Genomic DNA, 18,466 nt, shown 5'->3' with positions numbered 1-18,466 from the left:
AGTCACAGTGTGCATGCGCCAAATCCCTGTGTATGCATGCACTGTTCGCAGACACAGAGCGTTCATTTCAAAACCGAAGTATACTTTGGGCTTTATACCCGAAACACCATACTCTACGCAAGCATGCAAACACATACTTCCAGCTACGCAAGCTTGATTTTGTGTGTTCTTACATTCCGAAATATGTCAGACCGCACTTCATAACAAAATGCAATAATGTGTTACATTCTCAGCATTGACATAAGAGGAGCTATCGCAGGCATAAATTAAACATTTTCGTTTTTCACATGGCAGTGCAACAGTTTGGAGAGAATCTTCCTGGGCAAGATTAGTTAAAGTCATTTATAACTAGCTATCTGAATAATAACACATGCGGTACATTGATACACATATTTTAACTCTATCGCCCCCTTGAGTACTGAGGTTAGTTCCTGCCAGAGTAACGATAGAGCGCACTTCAAGTATGCTCAGAGGGCCTGTGCGCTTGCAGTGCCTTGACCAAGCATTCACATCTGCGTACTGGCGTTATGTTTCTGGCCTTAGAGATGAATGCAGGCCAACTACAGAGAAGCCGGTTTGTGTTGTTGCTTTTAAAAGCTAGTTTGTCACTTCAAAAGCACCTTGGTCTGGTAATTCAATGTAATATCTGTCAGTAAACAATCATATGAATCCCATCACAAAGCAGCACTGATGTATCTGCGGGCCCCCCCCTCCTCATTTGCACTCACTATGACTCTCACACTGAATGAACTATTACACCATCACACACTGAGCAGTGGCATTGCAAAGCTCTTAAAAATGACAGAACTAATTTTAAATTGCCTTTAAATGAGTCATATACTTTGAACCTGCTGTAACCTACAGCAAGGGAAAATTAATCGTTTTTTGTTCGTGGCATGAAAGACTGTTCATGTGGTGTGGAATTATTGGCCATTTTTTTTTACATCTAAGAGTGGCCAGGATACTAGGACAAGGCCAATGACAAAGTAAATTATTTTTGTCTCATTAATTAGTGGCGCTTGCTAAGGCAAGGAACACAATGTATATATATATATATATAAGTTATCACACAGTAATGACTTAGGGCTATCAAGCTCTACAAAGAATCGAAACAACTCGTGCAATATATTCCAAGTCTTCTAAAGCAACATTCTCTCAAATCAAATCATTGATAAACTCCCAAATAAAACAGTGCCCAAATCAAATATGTTGAATACGGCACCGATCTGACGTTATCAATTATTTGATTTGAGAGTGAATAACTTACATTTTGGTCCGTACATCACACAAAGTGATTTTATGGCATTTTTTCTGGTCCTATTTGAAGCTGGACAGTCCTGAGTCAAGCTCTGTGTGAAGATTTTTCAAATTTTTCCTTTCATGTTCCACAGAAGATAGAAAGTCATAAGGGTTTGGGGCAACACTGCAGTGAGTAAATGTTAAAATTAAACATTTTAGGTTAGCTATTCCTTCAAAACTTATGATTAGAGGTTGGTTGAAATCCCCAACCTTCCGTATGAGCAATACTAATGAGACGCACCACTAACAAACATTTTTTTGTGTCCTTAGAAGTGGGATAAAGAGAGAAAAAAAAAAAATGATTGTGTGATTGATTTTCAGGCAATGACACATTTTCCCATGGAGTATTTAGAACATGGCTTACGGCTGGGTCTCGCCCTCAAGACCTGCTGCAAGACAACATAACTAGTCAGCAATCCCTCATTATAGACTGTGGGAAGATTTTTAAAAAGTGGTAAAAAGAGGTAGATTATGATGGTAAAAGCTTACTTTTTTATGGAAAAAAAAAAAAATTAAGAGCATAAATAGAAGAAAACACAGATGTTAAGGTAGAAACCAACACAGGAAGTGCTTTCAGTAACTAAAATGCTTGGGAATACTTGCTTACCATCGTATTATTACAAGTCTAATTGTGTGCACTTGTCTGGCTCTAAATGACTTCGGGCACATAGAGAGAAACAGAGAGCTAGAGGAAAACAGGAAAATAAGAACAGAGAGATTAAAGATGCGAGTAGTTTATCAGAGAGATATAGGTAAGACACTGAAATATATCACTTTTTAGAAGCACAGAATGCAAGAAAGCAACAACAACAACAACAAACAAAAAAAAGGTGTACAAAAGTACATATGTGAAGCAGTCAAAGGTAGACACTACAAGCTCTTGTAGTGAGTGCGAAAATAATGAATAAAGGATGTGGGTTGTGGGTTGAGTCCCTGTTGGTTAAAGATCTGACTGGTATAAGACGCCTCGTTACCCTTAGGGTATAATTAGCTAAGTGTCCTCAGTTTACAGTCATTCAATTAAGAGTCAGTTCTGCCGTGCATGCTAAAACAGATGTAGCTGGAGAATATTCTTCATTCTTAGCACTTCTGATACAAGGTGATCCTGTGCATATCAGTGCATACAAGTCTTAAATTGCCCAGAAACTAAACCGCACCTGTACAACTGATGTGATAAGTACAATATCACAGCACAATGTATAACATTTTCTATTTTTAATTTCACACAGACAACTTTATCTTTTGTTTTTAAAAACACTTGCTTGTTTGTGAATAACCAGCAACTGCTTCATATTGCTTCTAAAGAGGCGTACACACATACAACAATTTACAGTGACAAAAGCGCCCAGAAGTCATTCATTTTCAATGAGAGTTGGGGATCTCCAGCAACATGAGCGACAGTGACCGTTAATGATTCAATGTGGGTGTGTCCAGTAATGTGACAAAGCTGAGAAAAGTTTAACTTTATGCAAATGATAAAGTATTGTTACTGTGAGCGATTTCATGTTCAGGGTTCGCACTCTTTTGAAGGCACAGTTTTTGAGGACATTTACAGGGCATTTTATGTGCCCAACAAGTGTGATATCTAAGCAAAATGACATACTTCCATTTAAATCTAGCTTTTATTTTGGCATTTCGGTGTGTTTTGGACGGTAGATGAGCAGTTCGCTACATGGTCTAGTAAGATTACAAACCCCCTTAAAGCTGTAATTTAATTAAATAAATGCATAGTATGTACATGTTGCGCACTTCAGAGTGCTCTGCACTCCGTCTTCTACTACACACACAAACACAAAGCATGCACAACAATGATGATGGTGTTTTCAGTGTATGAGCGACTGGCTTCACACAGTAATTTTGTAGCGCACAGCACATGCAGATTATATATTTATTTAATTAAATCATAAAATTTTGCAGTTTTATTATCACACAAGGACATATGGCAATTTTAATTTGATTAATTGTGCATTCAAACATTCATCTTCGTCCAAATATATCATATTCCATGACATTCTGCATTTTTACAGCTAATGGCATTTTCATGACTAGATTCCGTGATTCCGTCCATGTTTTCCGCATACTACATGTGGTAACAGTGGTATAAGCAGACTCCAATCATTGAATTATTGAAATTTAATTCACATACCGAGGTGTGAAGGCTGAATCACCACATTACCAAATTAGGGTGTGATTTTGTTTAAATTGTTTTTTTTAAATCAGTGGCCTGACAGTCATCGTTGTCTAAAGTTATAACTCAAATGATTTTGTGGTTAATACAACATTAATGTTGGAATGGAAAAATCATGTTTTGTACTATATCAATACTTAAACTATTTTGTCAGAGCAAAGCACTGAAAAGCACTGTACATATAAAAATTGCTTGACAGAGATGACAGATGATGGGACAGGGATTCGTTCATGACAGTTAATTGTTGCTGTTGTTTCACAATGCGCAGCCGTGGCAGTGACAAAACTATACGAATTTGTGTATTTGACTCCTATTCTGAGTCCTGATCGTTACTATGTTTTTGAGCATTTAACAAAAACCTTGTAAGCAACACAATACTTTTCCATGACTGGAAAACTCCATTGCAAAATTCCACTATTTCCAGGACGTGAGGGAACCCTGACGTTTCTATATGATTCGTCTCTGTCCACATGCAGGAATATAAAAATATTTATGAAAAAAAAAAGAAAAATATCAGAAATTGTTGGCATTCTAAGAGGCATTAAAATGTTATTCTAGGGCTATACAATATAGTATATTTTGAAGTATTCGAAATAAATAGACAGCATACTGTGTGTTTTTATATGGTTAGGGGAAAAATGCCCTCATAAAGGAAAAAATGCCGGTAAAAATCAATTCCATGGGGCAAATATTGCTTTTTTAAAAAAATTTTATTTGGTATGCCCAATTCCCAATGCGCTCTAATTCCTCGTGGTGGCGTAGTGAGTCGCCTCAATCTGGGTGGCGGAGGACGAATCTCAGTTGCCTCCGCGTCTGAGACGTCAATCCGTGCATCTTATCACGTGGCTTGTTGAGTGCGTTACTGCAGAGATGTAGCGCATGTGGAGGCTTCACGCTATTCTCCTCGGCATCCACGCACAACTCACCACGTGCCCCACCGAGAGCAAGAACCACACATTATAGTGACCACAAGGAGGTTACCCCATGTGACTCTACCCTCCCTAGCAACCGGGCCAATTAGGAGACCTGGCTAGAGTCACTCAGCACACCCTGGATTTGAACTCACGACTTCAGGGGTGGTAGTCAGCGTCTTTACTCACTGAGCTACCCAGGCCCCCTCATCATGGTTAAAAACATTGAGTCAAGTCACATCATGTCTCTCACAGTTTACTAAAAACATCATATCAAAATAAAAATACATAAAAATAGTATTAATATTGGATATTAATGGACTCAATCCGGGTGGCGGAGGATGAATCTCAGTTGCCTCCACGTCTGAGACCATCAATCCGCGCATCTTATCACGTGGTTTGTTGAGCGAGTTACTGCGGAGACATAGTGCATGTGGAGGCTTCACGCTATTCTCCGCGGCATCCACGCACAACTTGCCAGGTGCCCCACCGAGGAGGTTACTCCATGTGACTTTACCCTCCCTAGCAACCGGGCCAATTTGGTTGCTTAGGAGACCTGGCTGGAGTCACTCAGCACACCCTGGATTCGAACTCGCGACTCCAGTGGTGGTAGTCAGCGTCTTTACTCGCTGAGCTACCCAGGCCCCCCACAAATATTGCTCTTTAATAAAGAAGTTAATTTTTGAAACTGACTACGACCAACAATATAGCCACCCGGTGAGCTCGACTAAAATCGCTGTATGTGTGAACATCCCATTAGCAATCACATAGCAACGAGCAGAATCTGACACCTGATCTTTGTCCCTATAATTCAAAGTGGTGACAACAGCATTTACTATGCCTGGCACTGTTCGCTTTTCAATATGACATACAATATAACAAACAAAATGCTCACCAAAGGGTTAAAGTCAACTTGGTCTCTCAGATATTATCAGCAGTACAAACGGTCCCGGTAGACAGTTTGACAATATTGATATTGATTGACTTAAACCTTTTAAGTAGAGCATTAAGCACTGGTGCTTTTTGAAGCTGTGCACACAAAATCACGTTAAACAGCAATTTCATCCTCCAAGCAGTCAGGGGGGCCATGCTTGTTTAGCACATTGAGCAGACGAAGGGTGCTCTCGTCCTGCAGTCCCCAGCTTTCATCACTCTCATCTGTGTTTGATTCATACTCGGATGCAATGCCAGACTCACGGAACTTTAGCAGCTCTAGGCTACCCAGAAGCTCTTCTCGTGATGATGTCGAGACGTCTTGGGATTGCGGGTCAGGACTCTGCTCCTGTTGGGGAAGTCCCGGAAGAAAGCGGAAACACTCAAACTTGACCAAGCACTGGTCCCTACCTATAGGACTGCCCAGTGGCAGGGCGAGCTGTGTCCCATCACTGAATGGAGGAAGGATGCCTTCCTCTGGTCTCGGAGTTGTGGGGTCGCACAGGACTGGGGGCACATTGGCACGGAATGTGATTTCCAGTAGACTGTCTTGAGATCCCACTGTTGACAGAGAGGAAGAGACTGAGAATGAGGCAGGTGTGAGATAACAAATCACTACAGATAAGTGTCACTACAGAACCTCATCTGCAGGAATCCCACCCCATAATGGGTCTTAACTACATACAAAGCTAAACAATACTATTTTTGTAACATAAACCTGTTGTCACTGTTTAACTAGGCCTACAATTGTTATATGAAAAATACAGTCAATAATCACACTGATTTAAATTAGGGATGTGCATGAGTAATCAATTAATTGAGTACTCGTTCAGTTTTAAATATTCAACTAGAAAAAACACTACTCGAATATTGCAATTTGATTTTCCTTTGTGCATTTGCCTGCCGTGGGCAACATTAAAACTGCTTCTCTCACCTAAATCTTCCCATTAGTTCTCCCGAAAGGAAAATTCTGCTATTATTTAAATGGTTTGTATAGCTTTAGAAGACTTGGAATGTATGTGTTACTATGTGTGAGTCCAAATTTTTTTTTGTTTTTTGTTCACTTTTTAATTTAGATCTTGTTGTTTATGCATAGTTCCAATTTTTTTTTCTTTTCTTTTTTTTTTTTTTTTTTAGGAAAAACGGGTTCAAAAGTTGAAGGTTGAACTTCTAAAGAAATTCTAAATTTCAAGTAATCGATTACTCATTTTTTTTATGTGTTAGAGTACTTGACTACAAAATTACTCTAAATGCCCACACACAATTTAAAACTTACAAACAGGATATGAAATTAACAGTGGCTACCAGCCAAACTAACAGCCATACTTTTTGCAAAGTGGCAGGTAATTTTGTTCAGCTGCCAGTCACTGTGTTGGGCAACCTTTAAGACATCTTGGATTCACATTTGACAAGAAATGCCGTTGCTTAGATGAAAAGATTTGTGCTTAAATGCAGTATCTTAAAAAAACCGACAAGAAGCAGTAATATGTGTGTTTTAATCGCTGTTTGTTCTGATATTCGGTGGTGCTAAGGTAGCCTTTTGATGTATGTTTGTTGTGCGAAACTGTCATAACAATAATGTATCATATGGTATTCTTTATTTCTTACTTCACAAAACAACAGTTTTACAGGTTTTATTTTTTTATAGGCGTCCTTTACTGGGTGAAACATTTGGGACAGTCAGGGATGAGCACTCTCTAGCTCAGCTCACTGACGAGGACTGAGAGTGTGCTTTAAAATTAGCATGAACTAAACTGTGATGGGGTGTGTTGATTAGAGAGAAGGATAGAAAAGGTGAAATTATATGATGGAAAGAGAGGGGTGGAACAGACTGTAAGGGCAGGGTTTGACTAAAAGTGAGTGGAGTGAAAGAGAGCTGGTGAAACAGTTATATTCAGGGAGGATGAGTAAGGATGAGTTGCATGAGTGAAAGCACTGTTATTAACCTGATGGAGCAGAAGAAAAGAAAAGGAACAGACCAGAACAGACTTTGAAGCATTACATAGTAAAGTTGGAGGCAGAAGATGACACACTCAAAGAAAGAGGGAAATGTAATTGAACACAAGTGATGGGGAAGTTACTTTGAAACTGTAGTTTGCAAAGCTCATAGCTACCCATAATATTAAAGGATTAAAGAACATTCAAGCTTATTTTTTGAAAAAGTACAGGTTCATGCTACTAACCACATTGAAGCTACTTAAGGTGATATTTATTTCTAATTAAATTAATACAATTGTAATTTTAATTATAATATTTCTAATTTTATATTTAGATTAATTTAATTTCATATCATATTGTTCTGAGCCATATTTTTCTGGCACACAAACAGTGAGGGTCTTTAAATGAATATACTTTCAATTAGGTTAACAGCTTTAAATGGCATTAAACTTGAAATAATAATAATAAAAAAATAAATACATAATGTACATTACATTAAGTAAAAAATACAGTAATGAAAAGCATTTAAATATTTTAGTATAAAAACAGCATTTCAAAAAAAGAAGGCCTACAATGCAGCAAAGGAACTCAAATCAGTGAATCATTTTGGATTTAATTTGACTGGCCTCTTTGAATGTGTTGCATATAATATGGCATTGCATTTTGTCATGCAACACCGCTTCTTGCTGGAAAAAAGTAGCTACTGTCAGTTACTCCCCAGCACTGCTGAACACAGGAAATTGTACTCACTAGAGCCATGTCCAGCCAGTTTGAGCTCCAGCTCCTGAACCTGTTTGACCAGTAGAGAAATATGCTGCAGCAGATCTTTATTCTGCAACAGCAGCTGGTGAACTCGAGCCTGGGCTTCAATCCTTGCTGCAGCCTCTGCAGAGAGCTGATCCTTCAGTAGGTGAACCTGAAGAACACACAGACAGGAAGTTAACCAAGATAGTATACATACTTAAGTAAATCTGTACAGCTACACATACAGGTATACACAATTAAAAGGATAGTTCACCCAAAAACGAAAATTCTCTCATCGTATACTCACCCTCATGCCACACCAGATTTCTTTCTTCTGTAGAACACAAACTAAGATTATTAGAAGAATATTTAAGCTCTGTAGGTCCATACAATGCAAGTGAATGGTGACCAGACCTTTCGAGCTCCAAAAATTACATATAGGCAGCTTAAAATTAATCAAGTGATTATGTCTTCAGAAGCAATATGGTAGTTGTGGGTGAGAAACACATCAATATTTAAGTCCTTTTTTTTCTCTTTTCTTTTTTTTTTACTATAAATCTCTATTTATAGTAGTAGTAAAAGATTTATAGTAAAAAAAAAAAATAATAATAATATTGATCTGTTTCTAACCCAAAGTGATTGGATCACTTCAGAAGACAAATATTAAACCACTGGAGTCATATGGATTACTTTTATGCTGCCTATATGTGATTTTTGGTGCTTGAAAGGTCTGGTCACCATTCACTTGCAGTGTATGGACCTACAGAGCCAAAATATTCCTTTAAAAATCTTTGTTTTTGTTCAGCAGGAGAAAGTCATACACATCTGGAATGGCAAGAATGAATTTTCATTTTTGTGTGAACTATCCCTTTAACTGTGGATTACAATCAGCCACAAAATGTATAACAGGGTTTTCACAATTGACATTGTTAATCATGGATTTACAAAATCCTGGTTTATCTTATTCCATGTTGCACAATGTCATACTACACCCAAAGTTATGAATTAATCCTGGGTTTTCAAGCTTTGATATGTCACACTGTACATTTATAAGCACTTGGCTAACAAATTTGCATTTTTATGAGGTTAATAACATTGATCGGACAAGTACAACATGGAACTGTTTTAATAAACGCTTGTTCATCTGTTGAAATGTTGACTTATCAATCCAGTCTGGATGTCTGAAGTTTCTGAAACACTATAAAATATAATTTCTTCATCATTCCATTTTTTGGAGTAATGACAATTCATTTGCCTTCAAAAGTGGGGCTAAATAATAATAAAAAAGGTTTATCCTTGCGAGAATCATTGAAAAATTCAAGACATTTTTTAGTTTATTTATATTTTTTAAGGTCAGACATAAGTGCCTCAATGCATGTTAAAAAAGGGAAGGGAATTGGCATTTCTATTGAATCTGAAGAACCGATGACAAACTTTGTGAAATGTTAATATGAAGGTCATCTCATTTACTGTGTGGGTTATTGCCATTCATGCAAATCAGAGAACAGAAGCACTTTCATCCAAGCAACCTTTTCTACCTCCACATCATGAAAGACACTTATTTTTTTTATTTATTTTTTTTGGTTCTTTTTTTAGCTGTTTTCATGTTCCTGACGTCAGAGGTATTTCAAGAGCAAAGATGAGTAGATCTGAAGAGCTAGGGACAGCAGAAGGACAAAAGCCTTTGGTAGGAAGGTAATTACTAACCTTTAACAATCAAAAGACATTAACTGAATGCCAAAGCAGATAGCAAGCAAAATTACTCCGTTTACACACTGTTTGTTTCACCAAATACCTATTCAACTATCTCATCTTGTTAGGTCAAGTAATTAACTTATGTCATACTAGATAAAGACAATAGGTCTCATTCACTAATAACCGCGTATGAGTTGCGTATTCTGTGAACAGAAAAGCACAATTTGCACAAAATTACAGCCGGATTCACTATAGGTATGCACGTTAATTTGTTCTTACCCTCATTCTAATGTTGATGAATCTGGATTATTCTAAATGAATGAGTGCGTGCCTGCAGTTATTTACATAATAATACACATTATTTTTGTTACTCTGAAAAAAACTAAGACTTATTGTAGGGTCAATTTAGTTAATTTCAAATATTATGCAAATAATCATTTTGGCTGAACGCGTTTCTAAGTCCACCGGGAGTCTGTGATATTTGCGCATGTATGGTTTCAGTTGTTTCACATTTTTATTCTAAATTGAAAATATATGTAAATGCAAAGTTAATGATGAATTATAATTTCTGTGGAAAAATGTTTGCACACGTTTTTACAAACAAATATGTGCATATGCAATTTGGGCTCTGGGATCTGTTAAGCACAGTCATGTACTCCGTTCACAAAAGTAACAATCTACAAAAACACAAAGGCATGTTTGCAGCAGACAGTGTTATGAAATATTGTTGGGTACGTCCCTCAAATGACAAAAGACCAGCTAAAAAGGTTTCATAAGCGATTAGGATGCCCTTCGGTGTCCTTCAGGACTCCTAGGATTCTATCCAGTGAAAGCCGGGTGAATCCATTTCCACCTGTGGCTTATCCTGCACACCATCTAAGTGTCTGTTTGTTCCCAAAAACAAAGTGGCCTCCCTCCAAGGGGTCCTGGGTGATTTATGACCTTTCTTAAAGAGCGTGCCTGCTCGTGCTGCTTGACCTTAAGAACAATACATTCCCTGGACAAAGCCAATGAGCCACCAAGAGCAGGTCTGCATAGAGTAGAGCAAAAAATAGAAGAAAAAATTTCCTTACTGTAAATTTGGACTGAAAGATTAGTTCAGATTCAGCTGCCCTGCATCAATTTCTGAGTGTATACGCTTGTATGTGTGTGGGTGTGTATTTTCTGACAGAGAGCGATTGTCATTGGGATAGGAGCTGCCTACCATGACAAAAGATGTAGTTTCCTAAAGGATATAGGATGTAAATGTATACAAGCCTCATATTTCATACTGCCACTGTTTTATATCTCAATCTGAGTGGGGAACATTTATCAGGGAAGTCAGGGCAAAAATTTTAACCTACATGATTTCATGATCATATTTTTCCTTAACCACCTGAGACCCAAGCATGACTTCTTTGTGCATTCGCCTTTTTGATTTGTAACTAGTATCCCCAAATAAACATGCACAAATAAAAATTTTTTTTAGACCAAATAGTTTTCCTAAAAATGTATGTCCACAGCGGGATAAAGTTTTGAAATTGTAAATTATACCAAGCTATAGAAAGTCAGATTTTCTTTCAATAAAACTGTTTATTATGTTTCCAGATGTGTTGGTTATTCATGTTTTCGAGACGTTACAGACATTAAATCTGAAATTAGCATAAATAATTCTGATTCAAAGTAATGGCCAGCATCATCCACTGCCAACCATGTTAAAATAAAACTATAAATTCAGAATCTACAGTATGTACTGATTACCATTGTCCCATATCTGCCAAACAAGTTGAGTGTTCCAAACATTATCTGCAGCCTGAAACTGAACTTTTGGTAGGATTTTAGCACTGAATGCACTTGGCTGCTAAATGATGCTCCGTTGCTCACTAATTAGGGAATAACTTAACCTCCAGTGTGCACTGGTCTCAGAACAGTTCGAAATGCACCTTATTTTTCATACTAACTCCATGTAAAGCCTCTGAAAGCAACATTTTCCAGCTTTTGGATGCATCCATTTATTCTCAATGTGTTAATGCACAGTGAACATAGGATATTTTAAGGAAAATTAGCCTGTAGTCCACGTACGTGGTCGTTGTATTTAACAGAATGCCGTTTCGCGATAAATCGATAAAATGTTTAAAATGGCTTATCGGACAAATCTAGAGACTCTTGACTCAAACAGGTTTTAATGTCAAAACTGAATGAGGTTTATTACCAGATGTAGTTTTGTTGCCGTTTCTCCCAAAGACAATCTCAGCTGAGATCGACGGCATGTTGTTTTGTCAAGTGACTCAGTGCATCAAAAGTTGAACCTTTTAATGACAGCCTAGTTAAATTATGCATAGCCTATAGTGAAGCCAAAATGTTATGTCCACGCATGTGGACGTGGGGTCTCAGGAGGTTATAGGCAACAACAACAAAAAAAGGTGTTATTTCATTTTATTACATTTATCTAATTATTTTTGAGTTTATACTGCAATTAAGCAATTAAGAGTACTCTGCAATAATGGATGGAAGATACAAAAAGGAAATGGTGATATATTTGTATAAAAGGAATGATCAGGAATAATTGTTGGCTGTAACTCTAGCTTGACTTAAAATAAATTAACCAGAAAACTTTCAGTTTATCAAACAAAAGCCGAAGGGTTGGCAATGATAGTGGAAATTTACATTCTCAGAACTCTGGTAGATAACAATACAAATCTCGATATGTACATTTTTATGGAAAAGTGATTAATAAACTACTGAAAAAGTAAAGATATTCAAAAGGAAGGCAGGTTTCATAACATTGGGATGGGGTCTCACTAAATGATTAATTTTCACCAAGCATAACCTACAGTAAAAAGTTCTAAAAGGTAACTAGTGTGATTCATGCTCTTTCCTAACAACTCTCTGATTACAGGTTTCCCATGACTGTTTATTCCACTGTTGCTGCTCCAAGCTCACCAACTGCACATAAAATGACATGAAATATTTCACTTTTGATTTGCCCTTAGACATCCCATTGAAAGCTGCAGGTGGGCTGGAAAAAGTAAGAGCAAATCAAGCAGTATTAAAATGCGAGACACTCGTACAAGTCATTCTCCTGCTGTTTTGTTTGACATGGATTTGTTTGACTCTCCATAAACCCTCTATATGTCTGTTTTATTTTTCTAAACAGAAAAAAATAAAAAAAATACTCCAGCAAACACAAGACTTCCATTTGATAGAAGGTGTATGCACTCTCTGCATGCATTACTAGACGCTTGCCTGGTCTCAATCACTTAGATTCAAAGTGCATTTTGCCTGCTCTCATAAAGTGTCTCCATTGTATAAACATGGAGTACAGAGATCTGACCTGGGCATTGTTATCTTAACATGGCAGGAGGCAAATGTGTGTTAGACAGAATGTTACACAATCATTGGAGTCGGACGTGCTTTGCTGCCTAACTACGTACGTACATTGCCTGCAAAGGCAGCATTTTTCAGATTTCAGACACAGCCGCTATCAAGCAGAATAATATTCTACATGTTTCCAAAAGTATGATTGCCAAAACCTCCACAAATAACCCAACCACTAATCCTTTCTTCAGAAAAGCTTGCATATCGTTTCATCTGCCTATCATTTTCCCTAAGAAAGAGGGCCACTGCAAAACAAATGAAGAAATAAATAAGTGACGATTGACTTGCTTATGCTCCTTTGATATTGCACTTCAAAGCTTTTCTTCTTCTTCAGTTACTGGAGACATCACACAGCAGCCAGATCTTGTTTCTCTTTGAGTGCTGTTTTGCAAATCAGGATCTGTTTTGTGCTGTAGGCTTTGCTTATAAGAGTACTAACAGTTTGGACACACTGACTATGTCCAATCCACCTCAAAGCGACACACAGATACACTCGTTCAACAAAGATGTGCATAAAGAAAAATCCTAACCTTCAAGACCTGAGAGGAGCACTGAATCTCTTCCAAGCAAAAAGACTTTGCTCAGTCTCAAGAGAAAGCATGGCCTCTGGCTGAGCATTATGTTTATATGAAAAACAACTACTTTGTCCACTTGCCAAACCTTTGGTGTAGAGCTACGGGTGGGCGATATACCAAATCTTTTACATTGATCAGCTACAACATTGAAACCACTGACAGGTGAAGTGAATAACATCGATTATCTCGTTACAATGGCACCTGTCAAGGGGTGGGATATATTAGGCAGCAAGTGAACGGTCAGTTCTTGAATTTCATGTGTTGGAAGCAGGAAAAATGGGCAAGCGTAAGGATCTGAGCGACTTTGACAAGGGCCAAATTGTGATGTTTACACGACTGGGTCAGAGCATCTCCAAATTGGCAAGTCTTGTGGGGTGTTCCCAGTATGCAGTGGTTAGTACCTACCAAAAGTGGTCCAAAGAAGGACAACCGGTGAACCAGTGACAGGGCCATGGGCGCCTAAGGCTCACTGATGCGCGTGGGGAGCGAAGGCTAGCCCGTCTGGTCCGATCCCACAGAAGAGATACTGTAGCACAAATTGCTGAAAAACTTAATGCTGGCCATGATAGAAAGGTGTCAGAACACACAGTGCATCGCATCTTGCTGCGTATGGGGCTGCGTAGCTGCAGACTGGTCAGAGTGCCCATGCTGACCCCTGTCCAGCGCCGAAAGTGCCTTCAATGGGCACCCGAGCATCTGGACCATGGAGCAATGGAAGAAGGTGGCCTGGTCTGATTAATCACGTTTTCTTTTAGATCATGTGGACGGCCAGGTGCATGTGTGTCGTTTACCTGGGGAAGAGATGGCAGGAGAATGCACTATGGGAAGAAGGCAGGCTGGTGGAGACAGTGTGATGCTCTGGGCAATGTTCTGCTGGGAAACCCTGGGTCCTGGCATTCATGTGGATGTTACTTTGACACATACCACCTATCTAAAGATTGTTGCAAACCATGTACACCCCTTCATGGCAACAGTATTCTCTGATGGCAGTGGTCTCTTTCAGCAGGATACTGCGCCCTGCCACACTGCAAAAATTGTTCAGGAATGGTTTGAGGAACATGACAAAGAGTTCAAGGTGTTGACATGGCTTCTAAATTCTCCAGATCTCAATCCGATAGAGCATCTATGGGATGTGCTGAACCAAGTCCAATCCATGGAGGCCCCGCCTCGCAACTTACAGGACTTGAAGGATCTGCTGCTAACATCTTGGTGCCAGATACCACAGGATACCTTCAGAGGTCTTGTGAATTCCATACCTCGATGGGTCAGAGCTGTTTTGGCGGCACGAGGGGGACCTACACGATATTAGGTAGGTGGTTTTAATGTTGTGGCTGATCGTTTTATCACGATACGAGTAATACTATAATGATAATGTTATACATCACGATGGAGTGAAAGTTTTCTGGAAAATCAATAAAAATGGGTTTAGATATTAAATAACTATATTGTAATGCCTATTTTTGGAACTTCAGTCAGTGAATAAAATACTTTATAAATGAAAACTACTTCCTCTTTATTTGGAACAAGACAATGTCAAAGTAAACTTGTTCAACTTATCAACTTGTTTTCAAAAATCAACCTTACCAAAATGCTAGAGTTCACAGTATGCCACATTTCAGTTTGAAATGTTGTTGACCAATATTACTATTATTATTATAAAAAAAATCATTTTGAGGTGGTAAAACAGATTGCTGGTATTACAAGCGTTTATTTGTCATGCGACAGTTTGCAGATGACATTTTTCTGCTCTGTGCCGGCTTTTGTGAACCCACACCACAGATGTCGCACCTGTTTTAATAATAAGCTCCTCTTCATTTTCTTTTTTTTCCTTTTTTTTTTCTTTTCTTTTTCTCCCAATTTGGAATGCCCAATTCCCAATGTGCTTTTAAGTCCTCGTGGTCACGTAGTGATTCGCCTCGGTCCGGGTGACGGAGGACGAATCCCAGTTGCCTCCACGTCTGAGACCGTCAACCCGCGCATCTTACCACGTGGCTTGTTGAGCGCGTTGCTACGGAGACATAGCACGTGTGGAGGCTTCACGCCATCCACCGCGGCAACCACGCTCAACTCACCATGCGCCCCACCGAGAACGAACCACATTATAGCGTTCACGAGAAGGTTACCCCATGTAACTCTACCCTCCCTAGCAACCGGACCAGTTTGGTTGCGTAGGAGACCTGGCTGGAGTCACTCAGCACGCCCTGGGATTCGAACTAGCAAACTCCAGGGGTGATAGCCAGCATCTTTTACCACTGAGCTACCAAGGACCCCCTCTTCATTTTCTTGACCTGTTTGAGAATCGTCCTGTTCAGTGGAGATTTCTTTCTCCACTTGGGGTCTTCCCGAGCCAGAAATTATTGAGTAGCATGAGTGAAACCGTGTCCTAAAAACACAGCACTATGACTTGAGGAGCTAAAAACTAGTTAAATGTGACAACCAAAATGAGAGCCTCCTAAAGCATCTGTCTAACGCGCAAGTACACAGACCAACAATTAAAAATAGAGCAAAGGAAATTATGCCAATTATAGGGTTATGTTCATTCATAATAATAAAATAAAAAATATTTTCAATTTTAAAGCTACTTTTTGTATTGTCTAAATGCTTTACTTGTCTGTTGCCACAATATGATGTAATGTACAGATGTGGCCTTTGAAAACATGCGTTTTTCATGCGCCATGAGGCAATCCATCACGTGAAATCATTCGACATACCGCAGGCAGGCTTCTTAGAATTAAAATACATGTGTTGTACTTCTCACAATATCCATAATAAAACAGGTGGTTCATGAAAGACTTGAAGAGCTCACGCTCCTCTGTCTAGTTAGAGGATTGTCGCCTGCTGCGTCTTTTGGGTGCATCATACAGTATCTCATGCACATTTTAATGTATTAACTTGTTAGAAAAGTATTAGAAAATATTAAATATAAAGGCTACAATTCGCTCTGATAAGAAACGCTGGACTGCAAAGGTGACTGAAAGTGAGACTGATTCTAATACGTGTGTTTCCAAAGTGTGGGCTGCTTTACGCGTTTATTGCAGGGAGGCCACGAGTTCCTTGAAAAATTGAATTAGGTTTTTTTAAAAGATAATAACATTTAATTGTGCAGAGAAAATGCATTGTAGTTTTTAAATCAAGTTTAATATGGATATGCATTAATTTCACTGCAAAGAGCATTTGTAAATTTGTCTCATTTCAAAAATAAAAATGTTTGGTGTAATATAAAAAAAATATTATGGATAGTAATATTGGATATAAAACACAGATTCTTCACTGATTTCATAGAGGGTCGCTGGATTATTAAATTTGAGAACCTCTGGATTTTGATTTGGCTAAATCATTCACAGTTCTTTATGGGAGTAACATATAGTTAATTCCCTCATTAAATATGTTAAGCACACAGTTTTGAATGCTATTATTTCGATTTTCAAATATTTTTGCTTGGAATGAAATATTTTAAAGTGATTCATTTCAAACCTTGTTGATTTTTTTTTTTTTTATGGCTCATAAATAGGCAGAGCGTGTAGCTTGTCAAGAGGTGATGGGCATTATGTGTCGCTCTGGGAAAATGCTGAATCTAAACTGCAGGTCTAGCATCAGCTACCCCTCCTCAAATTCAAACATTAATAACTAGTAAAAAGTGAAGGCTCACTCTCAGTGGCTGTGGACGAACTCATCTTCCATTAGTGGTTTCGGCCAAATGCGGTGTCCATGCGATTTTTGACCCGGGGAATGCCTTAATTTATTAAATAAGCTACAATTTTACAAAAGAATATTAAATAGTGAAGTTCTTGGTTCAAAACATGGTTGCACTGAAAACAAGTTCATCTAAAATTGTAGTGTTTCTTTTTTCATTATTCATCTGTTTTAATTATATCCATTCAATCAAACTCAAAACGAGCCAGCATTGACTTTAGCGGAAATAAATTGATCCGACACATTCCTTAAACTTATGAAAAAGACTGTCTCCACTGGATTTTATTTTAACTTCCAAAACTTTTCAAGTTACTGCTGCATGGCATTGTCGGTGAGGAGTGCTTATGGAGAACAGGATCCAAGTGTTTAGAGCACTAAACTTTTAATCCTATTTCCAATAAACACAGTCTGGGTTTATGCTTCACATGATTAGGACAGACAGAGCCTGATTTGTGAAAACTGGTGGTGCATTTGGTGGCATTTGATTGCATCTTACTCTCCTACCCTCACTGCCTCGTGTAATAATAGGCAACAGATATTCAACTTGCCCCATTCATGATTCTTTTGTTTAACGACTAACACGTATCTCCTTTGTGGGAGTCAGCTAGGAATTGGGGGAGGGAAGGACTATATTTTTTCAAGGTAGGCCTAAATGTGATAAAGTGATCAGATATCATTACGCGTATATCTTCGTATAGCTTAAAAAATGACATTCACATTGAAAGCCATAACTACATAAAAAATTAAAGGTACATGCTCAAGTTTATTATTCCACCTACATTACAAGTGTAGGTGTGATATTATGGGGGTCTGGGGGTGTAGGTGTCTGCTGTAGGTGTGAATAGTCCCCTCCTCCATAGAATAGCTAATTCCTACAAGGAAAGTTTCTGATGCATGTACCTTAGCTTACATTAACAATGGAACAGGGTACCATATAAATTTAACTGCACATGCCCACATGTCTAAGTATTAAGCATTACTGCCTATAATGTCATTATTATGTTACCAAATCGTTTTTAAATATACCACATTTTTTGCTGGAATAAAACCAGTTAACTTGGCTGTTACACATTAAGCTCTGGGGTTTTAGGCCACAGTGTATGTGTGAAACTGAGACTTAGCTATATCTGCCA

General features: G+C 38.3%; 1 protein-coding gene across 5 annotated transcripts in view; it reads right to left on the bottom strand.

Moving 5' to 3' along the window:
* LOC127445640 (carboxyl-terminal PDZ ligand of neuronal nitric oxide synthase protein-like) overlaps window positions 1-18,466 on the bottom strand; it is a 204,553-nt gene that overhangs the window by 18,611 nt on the left and 167,476 nt on the right. For 3 of the 5 annotated variants that reach the window (XM_051705844.1, XM_051705845.1, XM_051705847.1), the window contains 2 exons: window positions 8,020-8,185; window positions 5,743-5,892 (listed from right to left, as the gene is read on the bottom strand). In XM_051705844.1, coding sequence (XP_051561804.1) covers window positions 5,743-5,892; window positions 8,020-8,185 — 316 coding nt within the window. Of the gene's footprint in view, window positions 1-2,035; window positions 5,893-8,019; window positions 8,186-18,466 lie in introns of those variants that run through there. The other 2 variants (XM_051705848.1, XM_051705849.1) reach the window with 1 other exon arrangement.

The sequence above is a fragment of the Myxocyprinus asiaticus genome, chromosome 9 (assembly GCF_019703515.2).
Source record: "Myxocyprinus asiaticus isolate MX2 ecotype Aquarium Trade chromosome 9, UBuf_Myxa_2, whole genome shotgun sequence".
Taxonomy (NCBI): Eukaryota; Metazoa; Chordata; class Actinopteri; order Cypriniformes; family Catostomidae; genus Myxocyprinus; species Myxocyprinus asiaticus.
Note: the sequence above shows the minus strand (reverse complement) of the source record. Positions and strands in the feature narration are given on the sequence as shown.